Source organism: Podarcis bocagei (assembly GCF_964188305.1).
Source record: "Podarcis bocagei genome assembly, chromosome: Z".
NCBI classification, from domain to species: Eukaryota; Metazoa; Chordata; class Lepidosauria; order Squamata; family Lacertidae; genus Podarcis; species Podarcis bocagei.
In genome coordinates, this window is record NC_138140.1 from 4,708,312 (window position 1) to 4,732,427 (window position 24,116).

Genomic DNA, 24,116 nt, shown 5'->3' on the forward strand with positions numbered 1-24,116 from the left:
GGGCTAATGGGAGTTGTAGCTCGACAGCATCTGAAGGGCCAAAAGTTCCCCAAAACTTATTTAAGCTGTCATCCTTCCCTATTAATCACTCTGCCTTAGTAGCCTTTCCCTTCCTTCAGTTAGCCCCTTCTCTCCTTGACTTGCCACTGGGGTGGCCAGTGGCACAAGTGCTGCCTTTAGCCTCCCTCCCACACTGTGTCATTATGGGAAGGCTTGCCCATGGATTAGCTCTGTATTCTTTTATTCTCCTGTTATCCCTTTCCTGTTCTCCCACCCTCCTTTGTTGGACCCCTGCCCCTCAAATATGTCACCCACCATGCCGTTATCCCCTGGCTGGCCAAGACTCTTCCCAGAGTGGGTCAGGGGCCACCCTGCCCAGCCTCTTCTGGCCTGCATGGCTCACCTCCCCAGCTTACTAGTGGGATGACAGCATCAACCATTCCTACCTGATGCAAGGGTGGTGGCAATAGGAAGGACAGACCCCCTTGCACCTTTGACAGTTGTGCTGAAGAGGGAATTTCAGCACAATTTATGCTTCTTGCCCACACGTCAGAGTTCTAGGAGTTTGTCTGCTGTGTTTGACTCATTACAGAATAAGCTGCATTGATTTCCCCACATTCCTGGTTGTGTCAGTGAGAGTTTGTCCACATCACCATTTATCTTGTGATAAACCATAGATTCACTTAATTATACTGGGTGGGTGTGCCATTAGGATTTTAAATTGGTACAGGAACAGAGGAAGCTGTCAGGGATCCTTTAGTTTAGATTCCTGTGTTGCAGGGTACCTTCCAACTCTACAATTCTAAGATTCTAGGATTCCAGGTCAGGAGTCTCTCTCCAAAACCTTCCTGGAGATGCCCCTGGGGATTGAACCTGGGACCTTCTGGCTGCACGGCAGATACTCTGCCATAGAGCTATGGCCCTTCCCATGAACTGACAGTCTACCCCAACCAGAAACCCTTTCAGGTGTAGTTGGACTCCCAACTCCCCTCAGCTCCAGCCAGCATGCAAAATGGACCAGGATTATGGGTGCTGAAGTTCAGAGTATATGGAGGGTGTCAAGCTGTATTGTAGGAAGGAAACACTAGCTGCCTCTTTGGAATGTCTCCAGTCATCTGGTCCAGTTGCGCGCAGGACCTCTTTTATTCCCAGCAACATATTGGGCTCATTCTGAAAGAGGGGCAGGGGATCTGTGGCCCTCCAGATGTTGCTGGACTCCCATCACCCCAGACCATTGGTCAGGCTGGCAGGGGCTAAGCAGATTTCAGGGGCTCAACATGAATCTGGCTTGGAGATCTAGGTCAGTTTTTGAAAGCTCTGCCTGGGATATCCGGAGAATCCAGAGTCCTGCAATGTTAATTCCCCAGCGGAAGAGAATCCTTCCCTTTGGCCTTTTTAGATTTTCTCCCCCACCCCCACTTGGGCAGCTTATGACACTTAGTGCACAGAATGAAAAGGGAAGGCCTTAGCTTGCTTGAAGAGAAGTTTGGTGGGGTCAAGGAAAGTGTCACAGACAGAGCAAATTCCAGCAAAGGACACCCATGGAACAGATTCTGAGTCTGCTGGGAGGAATGTATGCAGAAAACACAGTTGTGGATCCCACGTTTCTGTCCTGCCACCTGCTTCCAGAATTTTATACACACTTTGGGCTCTTGACTGTTTCTTCCCGTGCCACTGAATTTGGGTGGCTTGTGCTGTTTACCTCAGATTGGCTTGTGGCAGTCTCTTCCCACACCCCCAACCCCCTTCTGTTCTTCTTTCTCTTTGTGGAAATTTTAGAAATGGATGCAGCACGGAGTGCTCATGGTCCCTGTTCCAGCCGACTAACTAGTCATGCCCTCCTCCATGCTATTACATTCCATGCCCCCCCCCCGTTTTACACACACCATCATTCTCTGGCCACTGAGCATGGGCTGGAGCATCTTCCACATCAGGAAAGGTTATAAGATTCAGAGTGTTATACTTTGCTGGGGTGGGGTATAGAGGCATGTAAAATTATGCAGGGTGTGGAGACACTGGATAGGGAGAAGTGGACGTGAATAACAATAACACACCCACCCCAAAATGGCATTTCCCCCTAATTACTGTTTTGTACTTTTTGCAAATTTTGGGGTTCCCCCAAACCTGCTGATGCCTCTCTTTTGTGCACCAAAGGTGCCATTTGGGCTGCATACAGACTCTCACTTGAAGCACTGAATTCCCTGGTAGCGCACAACAGCCTTCGCCACAGCTGGAAATGATGGGATATGTTGCCCACAACACCTGGCACCAGGATGGCAAAGGCTGGTGGGTATGATGATTTCCTTATGATGAAGGAGAGCCCCACAGGATTTTATCCAGCTAAGTCATAGTCAAAGTAGACCAACCTGAAATGAATGAATCTGTCAGCTGTGACCATTCAGTTCACTGTGTCTACTCTGAGTAGAACTAATACTGGATGCAACCCATGCCTGCAGAGAGGCTCTTCTTCATGAATGGCTTTCTGTAGGTTTTTTATAGACATAGTCCTCCTCATCAGCAGGATTATTTTATTTGCTTGTGGTAAGTGTGGTCCCCAGGCCTCTCTATCTGGCCCTTAGGAGCCTTCCCTAGTCCACACTTCCCTGAGCCAGACCTCTTACTAGCCCTGCTTTGCATCCTCCTTGAGTGCTTTTGCATAGCTGGAATGTGTCTTTGAACTCTGATCATAAGTCCTGAGTGCCTGGACAGAGGGCAGAGAGAGGTGTGTGAGTGTGGGTGTATAAACTAGCCTACTGTACAAAGGTAAAATTCACATCCATTGCTCTATACAGGCTGAATCTAGACACATCAAAGAAGTGTTTCAGTTAAACGCTTTGTAAATTTAAACAGGGAAATCCTGTAGGAAAAAACGCGACTCCACAGCACCATCTGGTGGCCCAGTGTTATATTGCATATACAACACTTATAAATCACCTTTTCTTTACCAATCTAGCTGAGTCCCCAGCTTTGCCATAAGCCAGTGGGACCCCCCAAGCCCCACCAGACTGTTTACTGTGTATTTCTGAGCACTGAGTGGGGAGAAAGATTGAATTCCTGAACCTCTTCCTTTCTCTGTAGCTCAATTGGTAGAGCATGATATTCTTAATCTCAGGGTTGTGAGTTCGAGCCCCATGTTGGGGTAAAGATTCCTGCATTGCAGGGGGTTGGACTAGATGACCCTTGTGAGTCCTTCTAACTCTAGGATTCTGAGATTCTATATGTATCTATCGCTATTGCTCCAGCTAAGACACCTCTGTCTGGCGCTCCTGTTGCTATGCGTTGGACCTCAAGCCCTTTTTCTTCAGCAGTTTGCCCCCTCTCAGCCTTAGTTCACCCATCTGTAAAATGGGAGCAGTAGTGTCCAGTTCTTAGCCACAGGGCTTGTTTAGCGGTGAGCAAGGCAGGGGTTTGTGCTGGACTCTTGAGGGTTGTTTTTGCAGGTGGGAAAGAGAAAAGTGATGGTGGAAAATTCTTTCTTTCTTTCTTTCCTTGTCCAGCACCCTTCTCTTGCTCCGCCCCCCCCCTTTCCAAAAGCACACAGTGAAATCCTTCTTCTCTCCTGTCCCATTTTTGGGGGAGGTGGGGGGGGGAGCGGAGAGGAAAGCCGGTCTTGAACAAGCAGCCTTGTGTCTTCCAAGGAGGTCTCTTTTATTTACAAGCTTGCTGAAGATGGAAGCTCTAGATTGCCCACCGAGGGCGGGGCACCCTTAACCCTTCCCCTGCCGCCCTCACCACTCGGAGGCACTTCTTCTTCTATGTTTTAAGTCGGGGTGTGTGTGGAGGGAAGAATCTCCACTTTTTGCTGACAAAAAGACTGTAACTATGTTGCTCTTTGTTTCCTTTTAGGGAGACGTGGGAGCCCCGGGTCCTCCTGGAGTTCACGGACTAGTTGTAAGTACGGTAAAGACAGGAGAGCTTTTCATCTGGGGCTCTGGGAAGCTGCTTCTTCTTTTTAACTCTTTCCAAGGCACCACTAAGAGCCCCGTGGAAATGCACTGTGTTGATTTAATCTGCTGCCCTTGCAGGGCGAGGCGGGGGAGGTCCGTGCAAGCAGGGAGGGAAGTGTTAAAGCTGCAGTGTTGACACAATGGGTGAAAACAGCAGCACTGAGTTACCTTTGCTGGGGTGGGAGAAGGAGGAGGCTACTTAGCAGGTGCTTCTGCATGCAGGAAGCCACTGAGACTGCTGCAAACACACACCGTGCATTTAAAGCACACCAGCTCCACCACCCAAAGAATCCCGTGAGCTGTAGTTTTCCCTCTGAACTACAATTCCAAGCACTCCCAACAAAGTACAGTACCCAGTATTATTTGGTGATGGCAGAATGTGCTTTAAGTGTGTGTTGTGTGTGCAGCCTGTTCCTCGCAACAGGGCAGTTCATTGGAGGCTGGTTCATTAGGGCAATTAGGGGACTGCACTATCCATCTCAAACGGCCTATTGGCTCTTGCTTTGCCTATGGCTGGTCTTTGCACTCTACCAGTCCCAGTGGGCACCAGTTACCACTGGGAAGCAGTGGGGGGAGGGACCTGTGGTCCTCTTCCAGATGTTCTTGGACTACAGCTTCCATTAGCCCCAGCTAGCATTGCCCAATGAGTAGTGGGAGTTTATAATTCAGTAACATCTCTGCACGTGAGGCAGGTTCCCCATCAATGCAATACAGCCACCTCTTCAAAGTGTTAAATCCTCCTTGGGGTGGTCAATATGTGCCTGGGTTGTAGTGCACTCGACTGCAGGTTGTAGGATTGGTGGGAAGTCTCACATGGCTGGTTTTTCCTCCATTCACAACAAATCCCACCATTCAGAAAACTAGCTTGTCAAGGTTCTTACCTAGCTTCCTCTCTTATGTGGTGGTTTTCCACATGCAGGGATAAAAAATATATATGGGGGAGGACTGTATGAAAGATCATTCTGACATATAATTCCATTATTGGCTTAAAACACAACACTCCAGGCACAAGTATACCATTGTGCACTCTTGGAGGGGGGTGAGAGAAGGTATGACCCACCATTCACTGATCCTCTAACTGGAGATGCTGAGACCAGTGAAAGGTAGCTGGTCTAAAAGTTCGGGGAACTTGTAGTGTAGTGGTAGAGCTCCTGCTTTGCATGCAGAAGGTCCCAAGTTTGATCCCTGGCATTCTCAGTTAAAAAGAGCAGGTAGCATGTTAATGAGAAAGCTGCTGGCAGTCAGAGTAGAGAAGCTTGAGTTAAGTGGGAAAAAAGCCCGGCCTTGTTTAAGGCATTTTTCCTCTCAAAAATAGCAACCCACATTTTGTTGAGACCTTGGAGAGCTGTTTCTGGTCTGCGTAGACAACTCTGGGCTGGATGTGGCAATCGTCTGACAGTATATGGTAGCATCACATGTTTAGGCTATAAGGACTGGGGATCACGCATGAGAGCATGCTGTTGTGTCCTTGTTGTATTTGTGAGCCTTCCATAAGTATGCAGCTTGCTACATGCGTTTGCAAGATTTATCAATAAATGTAATGAAGTTTATTGTCCCCCAGCAATCCGCGTCTCTCTCTGGAGAGGATACTTTATGTTTAATTAAGTCAAATGAAGGTGTCACTGTGTTGTCATAAGTTATAACACACTTTCTCTGGAAGTCTCCTATTACTGAATGCTAATCCTGTCTTATATGTTCCACTGTTGTTGTTAAAACAACTATGTTTTGGAGCCCAAAAACATCTGGAGGGCACCCTGTTGGGTACTTCTGGATTAGAGTGTGTCCCACATTGGGGAGTCAGGGCATGGCAAAAAGGTGCCTACAGAGTAATAATTCAACCTTGTGAGTATTTTTTTCCCCTGCTGCCAGTCTACAACCTTCCCCCACAGCCCAACCCTCCTGCCCACAATGTGGCAGTCATTTTTGGCTCATAGATGGCCTGAATGAGTTGTCAGGGGAAGCAGCTCTTGCACTTTATAAATGGTACATTTTCCTGGCTGAGAACTGAAACTACCCTAAGGTGTCTAAAATCTGGTGATTTGGTGGCGTGCCGCTTCTGCAGCTGTCATGATTAGCAGCCATTGACAAGGGTTATCCTCTTCTGCAAATTTGTCTGGGTCCAGGGATGGGAAACCTGTGACCCTCCAGATGTTGCTCACTGAGGATGGTGTGAGTCAGAATCTGACAACATCTGGAGAGCCACAGGTTGCCCACCCCTGCAGCAGAGCTATCCAAAACTGTGGCCATTGCCTAACCTCATTCCACAGAAAAAATTCCATGCTGCTCAAGGAACTTCCTTCTTTCGTCTGTCTCATTTCTCCCATCAATCAGTTTAACCAGATGGTCTCTTTTCTGCATCTTTTCCAGTTTTGCAGTGCCTCCCCCTTTTAAGATAAGGCAGCATCCACCACCCCCCCCAAAAAAATAAGCTTACTGCATCAGGGAGTGTGGATATTCCCTTCTTAGCATTTTACACACAATAGCCATGGGAAGGCCTCTCTAAGGTCCCTCTTCTCCCAGCAGCCCCAGTCAGCATAGCCAATGGTCAGGGACCATTGGAGTTGCCTTTGCTTTTATTACTTATTTTATTTTTTACACTTATATACCCCATTTATTTTCCATCCAAGGAGCTCAAGGTGGTGTATGTGGTTCTCCTCCTCCCCACTTTATCCTCACAACAATCCTGTGAAGAAGGTTAGACTGAGATAAGGTGACTGGCCCAAGATCACCACCCAGTGAGTTGCATAGCTGAGTGCGGATTTTAGACCTGGGTCTTCCATGTCTTAGTCCAGCACTCTGAGTGTTAACACTACACTAGAGACCTTTCTGGTGATGCTCAGCATAACACCCCTCGTGGTTGACTTTGCCCATGCCCTCCTCTTGGTTCTGGATATCCTGAGGGCTTGGTACCCAGTTATCTCTTTTGCATGCTGGCATTGAGTGCTATTCCTCCACGACCAGAGCAAGGTGTGAGCAGTAACCAGAGCTGGCCGCATCCGTCCAAGCTGAGTGATCCAGGTCTGCTTTATGAAGCGAGCCCTTTCTTGCAAGGACCCTCTATGAAGCTGCAGGGCATGAAAAAGCTATATGTTTTCAGGAAGCCGCAGCTGAAAGCTCACATGGTGCATTCGGCTGTGTGATCTCCCTGTACAGAAATATGCCTTTAGCAGAACCAGCAGCTCCTCTGTTTGTTTATCCAGGGCAGAGAAGAACTCAAGGCACAGAGCTAGCTTGCTCCGTTCTAAGGGTGTGTGTGGAGGCAAGAAGGAGATTGCTTTAACAGGGACCTTGAAACAGTTGAACTCTGGTACCTTTCCTGGGTAATTCACACAATGCTGGGAGGACCCACAGCTCAGTGGCAGATCTAATGTTTTGTACACAGAACATCCCTGGTTCAGTCCCTGTTGCGTCCAGGTGTGCCTGGGAATGACCCCCAAAGCTGGAGAGCTGCTACCAGTTTGAGTAGATAATACTGAACTAGTTGGGCCAGTGGTCTGACTCAGTATAAGCAGCCCTTCATTCAGAGCCATGAGGACTGTGGCTTTTCTTTGTTAAGTGAAGGGTTGTTCCTCAGTGATAGAACTTCTGCTTTTCATGCAGAATGTCCCAGGTTCAGTTCTTAGCATCTCCAGGCAGGGCTAGGAATGTCCACTGTCTGAAGTCTGCTGTTTCAGGCAGGTTTCCTATTCCACCCTTCCTTATGACCTTGAGCTTTTTCCATATAGAATCATAAAAGTGTAGAGTTGGAAGGGACCACAAGCGTCATCTCATCCAACCCCCGAGGCAGAAGGCTTTGTTGTTCTCCATTCCTAAACCTCACTTTTCTCTCTCTCTCTCTTTCTCACCAGGGCGATATGGGTGCAGTTGGACCTTTAGGTTTTCCAGGACCAAAAGGATTAAAGGTGACTGACTTCCAATAAGCAGAGTCCATAGCTCAGTGGTGCAGAGCACAAGGTCACAGGTTTGATCCCCAGTGTTGCCGCTCAAAGACCATATTGGGTTGTTGGGCTGGTAAAGACTCCACAGAGTCATAAGCAATCAGAGTGGACCAGCCTCTCCCAGTGGAGTGTCCTGCAGATGCTTTCAACTACAACTCCCATCAGCTATGCTTACTGGGGCTGATGGGAGTTGTACTCCAAAGCACCTAGAGGGGGCACCATATTAGCAAAGGCTAGAGCAGAAGATGCTAGATGAGATGGAACCAAGTTCAGTGTTAGAATACTAGCCTGCCATGCAGATGACCCCTGGAATCTCCAATCCAAATGTGACCAGGTAGCAGGTGATGGGGAAATCCTTGAAGAGCAGCTGTTGGTCAGAGTAGACAACAGGTGAGGAAACAGGCACAATGACTTGCCTGTGAAAGGTATAAGGCAGCTTCATATGTTTTTCAAATCGTCTGAGCTAGGCTCCCCTTAGTCATATTCTTCTTTCTTTAGGGTTCCCCTGAACCCAGCACCCACAATTTGTTCTGCATGCAGAAGTGTGTGTTGTGATCTATAAGGTGGAGCACAACTCCAACCCTCCAATTAGAAGACCATGGAATATGCCCCCATCTCCTGAAGCCACAGGCAGGGAAGCATCATTAAAACAATCTTAAATGGCACAACACAAAAAAGGAGGGAAGAGGAAAATGAAAAAAATCAGACACCAGTAATGGAAATTGTGTACTAGTTTTTATAATGACCAACTGGAATGGAAACTGTCCAGGAAATGGACTGTAGCTAACTGTGTTCTGCTTAGAGAAGACCTATTAAAACCAATGTATCTTAAGTTGGCCACACCTATACTTCACTTCACCTAGACACTTCAGTGTGCCTAATCTGAGTAGGACTAACATTGGCTGCAACCCTATATTTTCTCTATGTTTCCCCCTTTATCTGAATTTCCTGAAGCAAATGTGTTCCATGGATGGTTTGGTGAATGGGAATCGTCCTTATATTTCAGGACAGCCCTGATTCAGCCTCTTCACACTCTGTGGCTCTTAGATTTGGAATGAAGGGCAATGCTTCAGTTCACTTTGGTCTCACCCTCTCTTTTCTCTTTGTTAGGGGCTGATGGGAAATCCTGGAGAGAGTGGACTGAAAGGTGATAAGGTGATCTGAATATTCCCTTATTGCACTGTTGTTTTCTTTCTGCATGCAAGACCCTGTTTTCTTCACACTGTGTGATATATATACCTCATTACTTGCAACTCCCTTAGTTTACCAGTCTTTCTGATCTGTATATCTAAGTTTAGAACATACTGGAAAAACAAAGATTTAACACTCTTAAGATTGGTCCCATCTTGTTTTGTGAAAGGTTCCCAGAATTAAAGGGGATGGATCTGTAACAATGTCTTACAATTTAATATGATCTAGGGCTGTTTGGTCATTTTTGGTGGCAAAAATCAGTTCACTTGTCTGGGGAAGAAATATGGGGTTGTGTACAACATTAGCACTACTTAGCGTATACTCAGAGTAGACCCATTGAAATTAATGAATATGATTAATTAGGCCAATTGGTTTCAGTGGGTTTATTCTGCTTATAACTTAGATAGACACAGCCTTTGGGGTTTTATATGCACAGCTAGATATTTGGTGATCAACCAATTTGTTCTCCATCAAGAAACTTTAGGATTATGCATTTTGCCATCATTTTTCTCTGCAATTCTAATTTCACAGTGAAATATGCATTGGATAAGATCCAATATTAGCCACACCCAAAGTAGACCCATTGAAATTTAAGTCTATTAATTTCAATAGGTCAGCTCTTAAGAATGACTTAGTAGGATCCCACCCATTATTTTTATGTTGTGGTCCATCTTGTAGAATATATATTTATTTTTCGAAACCTTTTTTTGTTGGAGAGCATATCTACTTTCTTTGTTCGTGTGTGTGTGTGTGTGTGTGTGTGTGTGTGTACTGAACGAAAACTAGATAATCAATAATTTATTTTATTTTTAAATAAATAAATAATAACTTTTGAATGTTTGAAGTAAGAAAGAATAAAATGCAGTAAAATATCCAGTAATGACAAAATGCTGTAAAACCTATGGGATTGGAAAGCATTAAAATTTTAAAAACCCATATATCAGAGCAGCTAATCAGATAGACAAGCTCCTCTGTCTGGCCCTTTGAGTGCTCACTAGGCCACACTGCTCACGCAGCCTTGATCAACTGCAGAAGCCCTTGACTGCTTCTGCTTGACTGAAATGTACTCTTGAACTGCGATCGCTCCTCTTGCTTGCCTGTTTCTGCCTTTTGAAACCTCTGTGTTTCTGAATGACTGGAATGTAGCCAACTGTACAAACGCTGCTCTGTGTATTATTATTATTTTTTGCCACCTCTGGCCCTTGGGTTGCAAAAGGGTCCCACAACCACCCCTGAAAGAAGCCCCCATGCCACTGGGTTTTTCTGCTAGAGGGATCTGAATCATTCAGAACAGAGCTCCAACTTTACTCTGCTCCAGGTGGGGGGGGGGAGTATCCCATGTGCAAGAGAGGGTCTGAAGCGCAGGATGCTGGCTCAGCAGCAGCAACAGCATGGCACTCAAAATGTCCTCTGTACTGCCAGGAGCCAGCAACCTTTTCCGAATTATTAACTCAAATCAGATGAGATCAGCATCCCCGGACCTAACTTGTTCCATCTGCTGCTTCTTGCTGACTTGCAGAGTTCTGGGAGAAGGACTTACAGGTTTTGAGGGCATCCCACATCCTGCTTGGCAAAAGCTCTCTCCTTCCACCAGAGTGTTGTAGAATCGATGCAGCCCTTTGTGTGTCTGCATTGTGGCTCTGCTGGTGGAGGGTCTTACACACACATCTCCAAGTTATTTTACTCCAGTTCGTTTCCTTGTGCAGCAGATGTTCCCAAAAGACTGAACCCCATGGTTTGCAGCAGTGACCAGTCCAGATCTTTCTCTAGGGGCAGACAGTCACTTGACGTGCACATTTGTGTATTAAGTAGGGTAGACATATTGAAATTAATGTACCTAAGTGCATCATGTCCATGAATTTCAAGGGGTCTACACCAAGTAGGACTAAGATTGGGTTGTATCCCAATCAGAGTAGACCCACTGATTATTTTTTTTTAATGACTAACTTTAATTCCATTCATTTCAGTGGGTCTACTCTTGAGTGTAACTTAGTTGGACACAACCCATAGTTTTAAACCACTCATTTTTGGCAATAAATTAGTCTGCTTCCATCCCAGTAGCGTAGCTAGACAGGGACGGGGCGGGGGCATTTTTCTTTGTTATTATGGTATGTATTTTGTTTTTATATTGTAAACTGCCTTGAAGAGTGGTGTAGAAATTTAATAAACAATAACAATAAAATAAAGTCTGCACAGGAATGGAAGAGGGTGGACTCAGTAGTCTCATCCTCATGTAGTACTAGGAAGAATTGGACCCTCATGGGTCCCTCCCTCCCCTTCTTCAACACGGGTGACAAGCAACATCTTCCACAGCACCTGGAGGTGGCACACCTAGCTCAGTCCTCCAGTGCCTTGCCTCTGCTTCCCACTGCAGCATCTGTTGCCTGAGGCAATTGCCTCACTTTGTCTCATTGTAGGGCTGGCCCTAAGGCCACCACTGGATGCTGTGCTTATCCAGTTGTCCACATGAATGTGTGAACATATCCTTTTAGCAGGCTTAGCTTTGGGAGGCCAGAGTTAACAGGTGAGAACTTTCACTGTGTGTTTTTGTTTAATAGGGCTTCATTGGCTATTTTACAAGGGTATTAAATTGTAGGCCATCTCACATGCCAGGGTTAGGATGGCCTAGAAATTCTAATAAAAATAAGAAGTTGTCAGCAGTGCAGCTATTTCCTTCAGTTGTTTATATTTTTGAGAGTAAATAATTTGCTGTGCATTGCCTAATTCTTTCCAAATGCCTGACAAAAAAGAAGAAGAAGCCTTGCTGCTTTTGGGGAAAATATACTGTATATGTAAGTTTACATGGAATAAGCACCTCCTGTGAGAATATTCTAAGAGTCTGCATCCACAGCAAAATGTGGACTGATAGGCTTAACTACTTGATGATGCAGGCAGGGGTGGCCCTTTTCAAATTGTCCACCCTTCCCACCCCCCACAAATAAGTCAACTAAGATCAGGGAGAGAATTGTTGGTCCAATCGCTGCCTGCTATGCTTTCTACTTGAAAGGGAGAATTTTTGGTATGTGTTGTGTGTATGAACATCCTATGTACACACAGTCCCACTATCCAAACACTCATGCAAAAATTCACTTATCCGATCACGAGGAATTAGTACCCAAACCTTGCTATACACACTGCAGTTTCAGATATCCAAACAGCCAGACCTGCGTGTAGTAGTGTACCAAAATAAGCAGCCTTAAGCGAGCCTTACTTTTTGTGTTTTGCTAGCCCATTGGAGCCGTTTTGCCAGATATCGTGGTGGGTTGGAGGGAGAGAGAGCAGATAAGAGAGTAGTCTTTCCTTCCTTGTTTGTCTCTTGCAAGGTTTCAGGGGGTTTTCTTGGGTTTTCCTCAGGCCTTACCTCAGTTCGTGGTCAAAATTCCATGGTCAGGAATGCATTGTAAATTTTCTCTTAGGAATCACTGGAAATTGTCTGCTTGTTATGCGAACGCTTGCCTAACAGACCATTTCCTGAGAATTTAGCCCCCATCCCTGGACACTACCGAAATTTTCTGGTTTATATGGCGACCCTACTGTAGTGCAGCCCTCCTTACTAGTTGCAACAGAGAATCTCATCCTTCACAAGGTATAAGGAAGAATGAGGAGGATGTCACCCACCGATTTAGATGGTTTGAAAAAGAGGACCAATTCAGAAGGGGTTTAGACAACTTCTAAGCACTCTTGTGCACCATTAATTGACTGGTGATTTGTCAAGGAAGAACCTCATGATGAGTTATGTCCTCCTGTCATTGGTGTGGGAAAACTCCAACTTTGCTCAGAAGTCCTGTTTTGCTCTGGGGTTTTTTGCCACCAATCCTGCCTTGAACAAGCCTGGAAAATGACATTTCTGCTGCTCCAGTAAAACCAAGTCCTTTTCCATTAACCTGAGCATGTGTTTTATCCCTGATATGATGTCTGTTGTAACTTTCTTTGGTGGTGTGTGTTCAGGGTGATCAGGGAGTGCCTGGTGTGCCAGGAGACGTTGGATTCCAAGGAGACAAGGTGACTGACTTTAAGTATAAATCTTAATCTTGAGAATTGCTGCGCCTGATTCCCACCCACCACCCGCCCTTGAGTGAGATTATTGCACTCCAAACCCACTTTCCTTCAAATTAAAACTTCTTGGTTTTTTTTATCAAATTACTAAAATTACCTTCTCTTCAAGTCAAAGCTATTAGACTGCCACGACTCATTTGTGTGCATGCTATTTGTAAAACGGGTATTAATTATTATTTCTGAACTGCTTTATTTATTGTTGTGTTGTTGTGAGCCACTTTGGACACAATTTTATGAAAAAGTAGCATGCATACAAATAAGCAGATTATCTTCGTGATTAATAATAATTACATTAATGTTTCACCTTAATCAATGAGATCTTCTGATGGGACATTTATTTTGGGCGGGGGAGCTTTTAACATGGCAGGTCACGCCCTGCGGAACTCACTGCAAATACATATTTGGCAGGAATTGCCCCTATTTTCTTTTAGATGTCTTTTAAAAATGGAATTGTTCAGACAGTCTTTTGGACCAAGGATTTTTTTACCAACCAATTTTTATTGATTTGGTACTGATGCTTTTACTAACGCTATTATTGCAGCATTGTGTTTTCACGCTGTTTACCACCTTGTTACATTTTCTATGAAAGTGTGCGCATATAATTTTTATGCCCCTTTTCTAACTACCAAAGTGGTTACCAATCAAAACTGCAGTAGTAAAAGATTACAATGAATTATTCAACAATCTAAAGAACTGGTAATAGCAGCTGGGGAATCTCATTAGCCTGGTCAGTATGTCTGGTGTCCGGAAAGCTACCTGGGGCCTAAGGCAGTTCCAGAAGAATCTGCAGCACTTGTCAGGTATTCAGTTTGAACAGGCAAAGAGGGAGTGTACAAGTCCCGCCCCCTTGATGACAACATTCATATTGGGCACCCTCCCCAGCCAATGCTTGATCAGCATTGACCTGAAGCAGGGCCAACCCACCCAATGAGGCAAGGTCAGGTGACCACTTCGAGCAGCAGGTACTCGCTGCTGCAGTGAGATCCTTGGAGGCTGATCTGCTGCCTCCTTGGTAGACCCTACCCCACCCCACCATGCCACCTCCATAGCAGCCTCTTGGTGAATAGGAGACACTACCGGTCTCCTCCCACCTCTAGGGAGGAAATGGCAAGGGCTACCCTCTGGGGTCTTTGGGGCTCTGCGCCCACCCAGCATGATTCAGAGCAGGCCCTTTCCTCTGTGACAGCCTCTGATTCCCACTTCAACCATTGGGTAAGATTGATTTGATTCTCTCCCTTGTTCCTGATGTAGATCTTCACTCACCCTTTCTTCCCTGGCTGGGAGTGCGGACACAATTTTGTGGTTCTCCTCAGGTGCCAAAACATATTGCGTTGGCCCCAATTTGTAGTGAGTTGTCATGCTTAGGGCTGGAGCATACTGATTTTGCTGGGCTACAACTCCCATCGTCCCTGACTGTTGCACATTCTTGCCTGGGGCTGTCCTCTAGAAGCTTCTCTTCTGTTTTTCAGGGTAGCCAAGGTTCACCTGGGATGCCAGGTGCCAGAGGAAAGCCAGGACCCGCTGTAAGTAACTGCTCCTGTTTCCATTTTAACCCATAAAGGCTTCTGCCAGTAGTCTACTACTCAGAACCAGCGTAATGGCTAGAGCAACCTTGTCCCCAGTTGTTTTAGGATTACAGCTCCCATCATTCCTGACCATTGGCCATGGATGAGGGTGTTGGGGTTTGTAGTGCAACAACATCTAGGGACCCAAGATTGGGGAAGGCTGGATTACTGGGGAGAAGAAAGGTGGTATGTAAATATAAGAAAATAAAAGGTGATTGAATGTGTCCCCGTGAAAAAAGTATTTTCTTGGTAAGCCAGGTAGAAAGCAAACCTAGTCCTGACCTGCTAGTTTTCTAGGTGGAAGGGTATATTGGTTTTATGTTTTATGTAGGAGCATTTCAATAGGTGAGCACCCAGCTTGACTGCCTCAATCTTAAAAAGCCCTCTCTTGAATCATTGTTCCCCTTCTGGTTTTTCACAGGGGAAGATCGGTGACAAAGGTGCAGTTGGAATTCCAGGATCACCTGGCCCTGAGGTACGAGTTCAAGATGGCTTCTTCCTTTGGAGACCTATTGCCATTTTTTTAGTTGGTTTCTTCTTAAACCGCATTCTATCCTGAGCTGGTCATCCTTCCTTCCTTAATATTCATCCACTTCTCTGAATCCGACCCCCTTGCTTATTACATTTTTTTAAAAGGCAAGTAAAATGAATGTAAGAAGAGCCCTGCTGGATCAAGCCAAGGACCCATCCAGTCCAGCTTCCTGTTCTTAGAGTGGCCACCCAGATGCCTGGGGGAATCCAAAATGGATCAACACAGCTGCCTGCAGGCTTGGACCCTTCCTGGGAGCAGGGAAGGCTGTCTCAATGGGGCAAATGGGACTGTGCCCCATCAACCTCACCCCGCACTCAGCCAGCCTACAGCTGCCTACTTCTTACATGCATCCAGTCTAGTGCGGTGGAACTTCCTATCAGCGTCCTCCTTCATAGCCTCTGTGTTACCCTTGTATAACTTAGGTGGGAGGATGATGGTGACAAAACCAGAATTAGGCAGCCTCTGCCTGTCATTGGCTCTACTTGCTGTTGGTCTCCCTGCTTCCCATTCTACCAGTCCCAATAGGCACCAGCTCCCACAGCTTGGGGGGGGCGTGGCTTTGGGAGCTGTCACAGTGAGCTCCTGCCCCACTGTTTAGGGCTGAGTGGGCAAAATGGAATCTGGTATCAGCTTCAAAAGACTAGTAGATTTCTTGTGACATAAGCTTTCGTAGGCCCAGGCCTGCTTTGCCCATTGATGTCTTTTTGTAATCAGCATAATGCTTGTGCCCCGAAACTCCTTTTTGGGTTTGCTGTAACAGACGGGACATAACTTAGGAGTCTAGTGGAGCACCCTCATCACTTGAAGCAGCTGGGTCATATTTTTTGGTTGTAGGGACTCATTTGGCTGAAATGAGAGGAAAAGAAGGAAAATAAAGAAAGGACTTCATCCAGGAAAGCTCCCCACCATATTGGTCAGCCCTCAGTTATTAATATGTTTGTATCAGGAATAGTCTTTGGCAGATACTAGAAATCCATTAGAAAGCCAACGGGGTTAAAATAAATAAAGGCTATTTAAGTAACGGGACACGGTCTTGGTGGCTGAACTAGCATCCTATAAACATGTCAGAGAGGAAAGGCAGAACATGGATAGGTTTAAAAGAGAAATGGTTTATATTATGAAATTGTATGCATCAAAACAGTTTGTGCCATAGTCAAAATAATGAGTCTTAAAAGCTTGTGGTGAGGTTCTGGATTAGTTTCAATGAATTATATTTTTCGGAATGGCTGTCCTGTGAAGTTTACTACAGTTTCTCTCGTTCATGTATGTGATGAGGCAGTGGTTGAGTATTGTCCAGCATTCTTTTATATAAGGAACAGGATGAAACACTAAATATTTAAAGAGCACCACCTATCTTCCTGAAGAAGGCTAATTTAAGCCCAGGTCCTTTGGTTATTTTTGCAATGTGGTTGCTGGTGCAAAGTTGCTCCCCCTCCCTTGGCTGCCTCTTGCACTGCTCCAGTAATATACAGTGGTACCTCAGGTTAAGAACTTAATTCGTTCTGGAGGTCCGTTCTTAACCTGAGGTACCACTTTAGCTAGTGGGGCCTCCCCCTGCCGCTGCGCTGCCGCCGCCCAATTTCTTTTCTCATCCTGAAGCAAAGTTCTTAACCCGAAGTACTATTTCTGGGTTAGCGGAGTCTGTAACCTGAATCATCTGTAAACCGACGTACCACTGTACAACTGTCACAATCAGTGGGGGAGGCTGTAGTTCAATGATAGAGCATCCGCTTCGCAGGCAGACATTCACAGCTTTGATCCACGGAATCTCTAGCTAGCACTAGGATGAAATTGTGCAGAGCTGCTGCCAGTCAGGTTAGAAACTGCTGAGATGGAGGAACTCAGTATAAGGCAGAGTCCTGTTGGTAGTATGAATATTTCCCACGTCACAGTTCTGGTGGGAGTGGGGCTGTGGGGCAGGAAGAGCCGATGGGATCTTAGCCACCTTTGTGTTCATAGAATATTTTATGTTACTGGTGCAATGAGGGAGACATTTCCTATGGCAAGTCTCACCCAAAAAATGATACATGGAATGAGGTGTGGCATCTGATCCTATGCATATTCATTTTTGTAGTGAGGAACTTGTAGCCTTCTAGATATTACTGAACTCCTGACTCACATCAGCCCTGACCATTGGCTGGGCTCCAGCAGCCCCTGGAGAGCCTCAGGTTCCCTGCCCTATATTCCTATATTGTAGGTGACTTTGAGTTTTCTTTTCATAAAAAGACCGAATAGGTATAAATAATAAATAACAACAACAACAACAATGTCCATCCTTTAAAGTAAACTCCGCTGGGTTCAGTGTGTGCATGGGGTTTGAGTTGCACCATTTAATCATCCCTGTTAAAGATGAACTTGGGGCTTCCAATTGAAGGATATTTATTCATTTCATATATTTATATATTGCTTACTACTAAACAGTCCCTAATCAGTTTACAAATGAACAAAAGAATAAATCAGACAATGAAACTGAAAAACCACAAGGCAATATAAAACAATAATATTAAAAAGGCAGAATTGTAGCAACACAGCATTTACACACACAGTGTTTAAAATTCCACCCTTAGCAATATGAAGCAATTGATTTCTAATTCTGCAGTTGGGATAGACAGGGCATGCTAGGTATGAGGAATCTGTGGCTCCCCAGATGTTTCTGGACTACAGCTCATATCCCCCATGACCACTAGACTTGCTGGCTGAGGCTGCTGGGAGTTGGAGTCCAACAACATCTGGCAGGCCAAAGGTTGATGAGCAATAGGTTCAGGAAGGACAAAAGGAAGTATGTTTTCATACAGGCTTGTATTAATGTACTGAATTTATTACCATGAGTCAGCACCAGCTCCAGGTTTTGCAGGCCCCCAGACAAGATGCCCTCAGAAGGATGCCTTCACTGAGTGGGTCTCCTCCTCCTCACCAAGGTTACTGCTACTCATTCAATTGCCTGTTCCCTGTGAGCCCAAGCCATATCATTGCCCAAAACAGGAGTGAGGATCCTGTGGCCCCCTAGATGTTCATAGAATTGTAAAGTTGGGACCATTAGGGTCATCTACTCCAGCTTCCTGCCAAACTGGGATTTGAACCCATGACCTTAAGATTAAGAGTCTCGTGTTCTACCAACTGAGCTATCTTGGATGTTGTTGGACTCCAACTCCCACCAGCCCCAAGCAGCATGAACATTGGTCAGGGATGATGGGAGTTGTAGTCTGACAACATTTGGAAGGCCAGAGTTTCTCCATCCCTGACCAATAAGAGTGCTGTTGTCACTCTTCATATGCTTTGAGAGGACAGGTCAACAGGCAGTGATACCAAGCAGAAACAGTGTCAGAGGGCTGGACTGATGCCAGCCCCAACACAAGATGTGGTGATCGCCACTGGCTTAGATTGAGGTTAAGGGCTATCAGTGGCTTGTAGCCATGATGGCTGTGCTCTCCATCCACTGTTGGAGGCAGTATGCCTCTTGGCGGAGGTTAGTTCATAAGGCCAAATGGGGCAGTGCCCTCAGCCGAGGGGTGGCCAAGGCTGCCAACTCCTCCTCCTCAATGTTCCCTTTGTAGGACTCAACAGGGAGGAGGATGGGGACAAAACCCGAATCAGTAGGCTTGTCTATCATTGGCTTTGGCTGCACCTGATGTTGGTGCCCCTGCCTTCTGCCCCACCAGTCCCAATGGATACCAACCACCACTGGTGCCTTTGAATACCAGTTGCTGGGAATCGCAGGTGAGGGGAATACTTCTGCATTGCTTGCGAGCTTCCCATGAGCATCTGGTTAGCTGCTGTGAGAAAAGGATGCTGAACTAGATGGGCCCTTGGCATGATCCAGAAGAGCACTTCCGATGTCTTTGTGGCATTGTAATTAGTGGAGGACTGAGCTGTCATTAGCCTGGACCAGTTTGTAATTGATGGAGGGCAGATCTATTAACAGTTATGAATCTTCCACATTCAGAGAAGGCAGAATGCCACTGGGTTGCCAGTGGGGTGGGAGGGCACACACTGGCTATGTGTGAGAGAGAGACAAAGAGAGTTGGACACTGCTTGTTGCCTGTCTGGAAGCATGTTTAAGGCCACTGTGGGAAGCAGGATGTTGAACTACATGGACCTCAGCTCTGATTCTGGTTCTTAGTACATCATCATCAATATCATTTTATTATTTATGCCCTGCCCATCTGACTGGGTTGGCCCAGCCACTCTGGGTGGCTTCGAACACACATATAAACAATTAAAAATTTCCCTATACAGGGCTGCCTTAAGATTCCTTTCTAAAAATTCTGTAATTCTTTATCTCCTTGATATCTGATGGGAGGGTGTTCCAGGGAGGGCACCACTACCAAAATGGCCCCCTGCCTGGTTCCCTGTAACATCAGTGCTGGATCTCAGTGTCCAGGCTGAACAACGGGGTTGGAGACGCTCCTTCAGGTATACAGGGCCAAAGCCATTTAGGGCTTTAAAGGTCAGCATCAGCTCTTTTAAAAAGACATGTGCATCATTGGCGCATGGTTTCAAATATTGGCTCACACCACCAGCTCCCCCCCCCCCCCGCAGTCAATGTTCTGGAATTTTGCTGGGTCTGGAACAGCTCTCCATTGAGTGGTATCACTTGATAATCTTTCTCTTTGTTAATATTGGCTTGGACTGTGGCTTTCTTTGTTTCCTTAGTTGAATGGATTGTGGGCGAAAAATGGGGTTGGTGTTAAACGTCAAGTGCTCCAGCTAATGAGCATGTCGTCACCTCTCCATTTGCAATGCCAAGTCTGCTCCCCCCCCCCCACTCTTCTTGGTCAAGCTTGCAATGCTTTGATTTATTTGTTCAAGAAAACATGACTAGCTGCTGACTCTAAATGCGGAAAGAATTGAATGGGGACTGCCTTTGCTGTGTCGTGCCAAGGAAACATTTGCTGACATAAGCACATCTTTAGCTGAGAGAAAGGGGAAAGTTTTCATGACAAAGAAGGATTGATTTATGCTAAGGAACAAACAACACATTCATAGAATTATCGGGCTGGAAGGGACCCCAAGGGTCATCTAGTTCAGCCCCCTGCAATGCAGGAATATCAACCAAAGCATCCCTGACAGGCGGCCATCCAACCTCTGCTTAAAAACTTCCAAGGAAGGAGAGTCTACAGTCTTCCAAAGGAGACTTTCCCACTGTGGAACAGCTCTTAGTGTCAGAAAGTTATTTCTTAATGTTTAGTCGGAATCTCCTTTCTTGTAAGTTGAATCCCTTGGTTCAGGCCCTACCCTCCAGAGCAGGGGAGAACAAGCTTGCTCCATCATCTATGAGACAGCGCTTGAGATATTTGAAGATGGCTATCCCATCACCTCTCAGTCTTCTCTTCTCCAGGCTCTTATATTCTACAGCATAAGATATTGTTCAGACAATTAGCAGATTTCTGAAGTTAATTGCAAGTGGGGGTGGGGCGCATGCAAATGGGAAGATTAACAGTTCCCTTATACTGAGTCAGATCCTTGGTTCATCAAGTTCAGCATTGTCCACACTGACTGGTTCTACCTGGAGATGCTGGGATGGACCCTGGACCTTCTCCATGCAGAGAAGATGCTCTACTGCTGAACCACAGTCCTTCCCCAATTAGCAGACATGTCCCTCCCCTGACCAAATTGAGACCACAGTTGGGAGCAACTCCCCACAATCCCTGAGTCCCAATCCAAATCAGCCTGCTCTCCAATGCCCGCAAGTTATTATTTATACAGTGCCCCAGATTTTAGGCATGGTATGATAGGCAAAAGAACCAAAAGAACAGACATTATTTTGATTAGTTACTGGGTTCAGACCTACTGTAAGCAGGAAAACCTGCTCCCTGCCTTGCTGGCCTTTTCCCACCTGGCCTGGGAGGACGGGGCCCCAACTGACCAGCTGCAAGAGCTGAGGCTGATGAACAGACTCTTAGAATGGGGTATTGTTTACTGGTTTTTATTGCTACTGATATTATTTTTTTGTATCTCTGTTTTAAGATTTAATGATTTATGTGGAAATTTATCAGCTTGGTTGTGTATTTTTGATGTGTTTTATTTATTGTTTATGTCTACTTTCTTATGTTGCAGTTATGTTTTTCCATGTTGTAAGCAGCCTTGAGCATGGTTTGAATCCTGGAAAGGTGGCATACAAATAAAATAATGTTTGTACGTATGTACTGTATAGTAGCTTCATGCAGCCACTTAAGGCACTATGGTTTGAGAGAGAGTGTTTTGGTCACTCCACTGAATAAGCCTTTATATCTAGCTATAATACTGGACCTAGCTTCAGTGTTCCCTCAGCCTATAGAAGAAGCAAAAAATCAACAATTTGGCAACCACAGAATAAAATCAACATTACACACACAACCCCCCTCCAGTCTAGGCTTAAGTATATAGGTACATAGCAAAACAAGAGTTGACCAACAAAAAAGTTTTTGGTGCTGGTCTTGCTACACTACAATGAGCCTGGTTTATTTCAGCAGGCAACAGGCTAGCTCTCTCCTCCCAATGCCTGGTGTGTGAAGCTTTAGCTTGGGGACCTTGTTGTTTTAACACCATTTCTGTCTGATGCTCTCTAGGGCTTTCCAGGTGACATTGGCCCACCAGGACAAAATGGCCCCGAAGGCATTAAGGTGAGTGGTGCTGAAATAAACAGACTTTGCATTTTTCTTGGCAAGTGCCAGTGCATATGAAAGAACCAAAGAAAGAATGGCTGGGTAAGGAGAGGAAGAGGAAAAATCCTGGAGATCCCTGCAGATAGTCATGGCCAAAGCTCTGGTTTTTAGGGCTTGTTTGTGTTGAGATGGCTCCAAGAGAGCTGGAACAGATTTCTTTTTTCTCTCTTGGTCTCTCTCCCCTCTCAATCTGCAACAGAATTGATGTTGGATGCCGTCCTGTGGCAACACACACTGGAAGGCAGCTTTCACTCTGTGTTTCGATGAGCCCTTGGAAGCTTGTGTGTTTTTTCTCAGCCTTCCCCACTCCCCCCCCCCTTGTCTGTTGCAGGGAAAACCAGGAGCACGTGGGTTACCTGGCCCCAGGGGACTACCTGGCCAAGAGGTAAGAAAGGAGCAGGAGATGCTGACATGTCTTTGGCCATGCTGCGTAGTCCAAACCTACTGGAGGGCACTGGCTTGGCCATGGCTTCAGACACCTTTCCTGCTTTAAGCAAACTTCCTTTCTTTCATAGCGTTATACAACTGAACTTGTAGATTATCTAGTCCAGCCCCCTTCCAATTCTGCTTGATGCAAGAAATCTGACAGGTGGCTCTCCCTAGCCAGCTTCTGCTTGAAGAGAGGTAGAGAGAGAGCATCACCACTCTGGCAACTGGGTCCATTGCCAAACTGCCCTTGTGAACAATAAGTGTCTCCTTATGTTCAGTCCAACACATCCTGTAACCCATTAGGATCAAGTCCTGCTCTCTGAGGCTGTAGAGAACAAGCCATGGACCTCCTATAAGTAGCAGCCCTATATATTTTGCCATGTCTCCCCCCCCCCCATCTCCCCGTCTGGGTCCCTCCAGACCACTAATCTGGGGCCAGTGGTGGTATAGAGAGTAGAGGGCCAGACTAGGACATTGGGAGTTAGGGGTTCAGCCAGGAAACTCACTGGGGGACCTTGGGCCAATCAGTGCCTCTCAGCCCAATCGCAGGGTAATTGTGAAATCAAAACTGGGAATGGGAGAACCATGTATGTCACCTTGAGCTCTTTGAATAAAGGTGGGACATAAATGCAATAAATAAAATATTTATTGAGCAGACATCCTGATTCACTTGCATAAAGCTGACTTGGAGGTTAAATTATATTTGGTCTTGATAGAGCATTATTTCCTGATTTGTAGGGCAGGTATACAACAGGTATTCATCCTGCTTTCACACTGATTTTCTTGTGGGCTGTTTATATGCATTTCCATTAACCATTCATTCATCCTGCACTTTTCAATTAATTTTCCCATTGCTTTCCAAACTGCAAAGTCCACTTCGGTTTTTTAAAAGGGTGACAGAGCCCTTTAGTCCACCATAAATGGGCTCTGGCATGTGCAGTATTGGTGGGCTGGAAGTCTCTTCTGTTCCTTCTGCCTTTCCTCACAGGACTTTCTTTCCATGCTGCTGACCATCTTCCTCGCCTTCCTTTGACCTCATTCCACTTTGATTAATGCAGCTTAAATTTGCATTTGCCTTTCTTGTTTAATTTGCAGCCAAACCACCTTGATGACTCATGGCAATCCGGAGATCCTTTTCTGATGTACTGCTTCCCTCTTCCAGGAAAATACTTTGCAGTAGTTGCACCAGGTGGTGCTTGCATCTTTTAAAAATAATAAAGGGTTGTAAGCCAACTCAGAGTAAGCCAACTCAGAGTAGAACCACTGAAATTAAGTCCATCATGCTCATTACTTTCAATAGGTCAACTCTTGAGTAGGACTAGCATTGGATACAACCCAGAGAGAAGATGCTTTTTCCTTCTAGAACAATTACTTGACTTTGCTCTCCTGCAACTTACTAATGAACCAAATAAAACCCATTTTATGAATTAACTGCCTAACTGGGTGACAGCCCTGTTTTGACCTGTCTCCCATTTTCCTTTTGTGATCCAGGGTGATGAAGGACCAGTGGGACCACCTGGCATCCCAGGGGCAGAGGTAAGAGAGATGAAGAGGGCTGTCGTTGTTGTGGGCAGGTGTGGGGAGTTTTTTTACATTTTTATTTTGCTTTGTGAGTGAGACGGCACAACGGCACTTTCTCACCCTGGCGCCGTTGGGCCAGCCCTCAATTATATTTAGTGCGACCACCTCACGGTACACCAATTATGCAAATTTCTATAATTTACCCCAGATTATCTAGTAAGGGACTTGTGTGAGGGAAAACTTATTGATTTAGAGTCTCAGGCAGAAGTTAATAAAACGAACACAAAAAGTTT

At 45.7% G+C, this 24,116-nt stretch overlaps 1 protein-coding gene across 5 annotated transcripts in view; it reads left to right on the plus strand.

Moving 5' to 3' along the window:
• The window catches only part of COL27A1 (collagen type XXVII alpha 1 chain), a 255,431-nt gene that overhangs the window by 115,822 nt on the left and 115,493 nt on the right, over positions 1-24,116 (plus strand). For all 5 annotated transcript variants that reach the window (XM_081179610.1, XM_081179608.1, XM_081179609.1 and 2 more), the window contains 9 exons: positions 3,847-3,891; positions 7,796-7,849; positions 8,996-9,040; positions 13,025-13,078; positions 14,602-14,655; positions 15,119-15,172; positions 21,778-21,831; positions 22,205-22,258; positions 23,794-23,838. In XM_081179610.1, the coding sequence (XP_081035736.1) occupies positions 3,847-3,891; positions 7,796-7,849; positions 8,996-9,040; positions 13,025-13,078; positions 14,602-14,655; positions 15,119-15,172; positions 21,778-21,831; positions 22,205-22,258; positions 23,794-23,838 (459 nt within the window). The remainder of the gene's footprint in view (positions 1-3,846; positions 3,892-7,795; positions 7,850-8,995; positions 9,041-13,024; positions 13,079-14,601; positions 14,656-15,118; positions 15,173-21,777; positions 21,832-22,204; positions 22,259-23,793; positions 23,839-24,116) is intronic.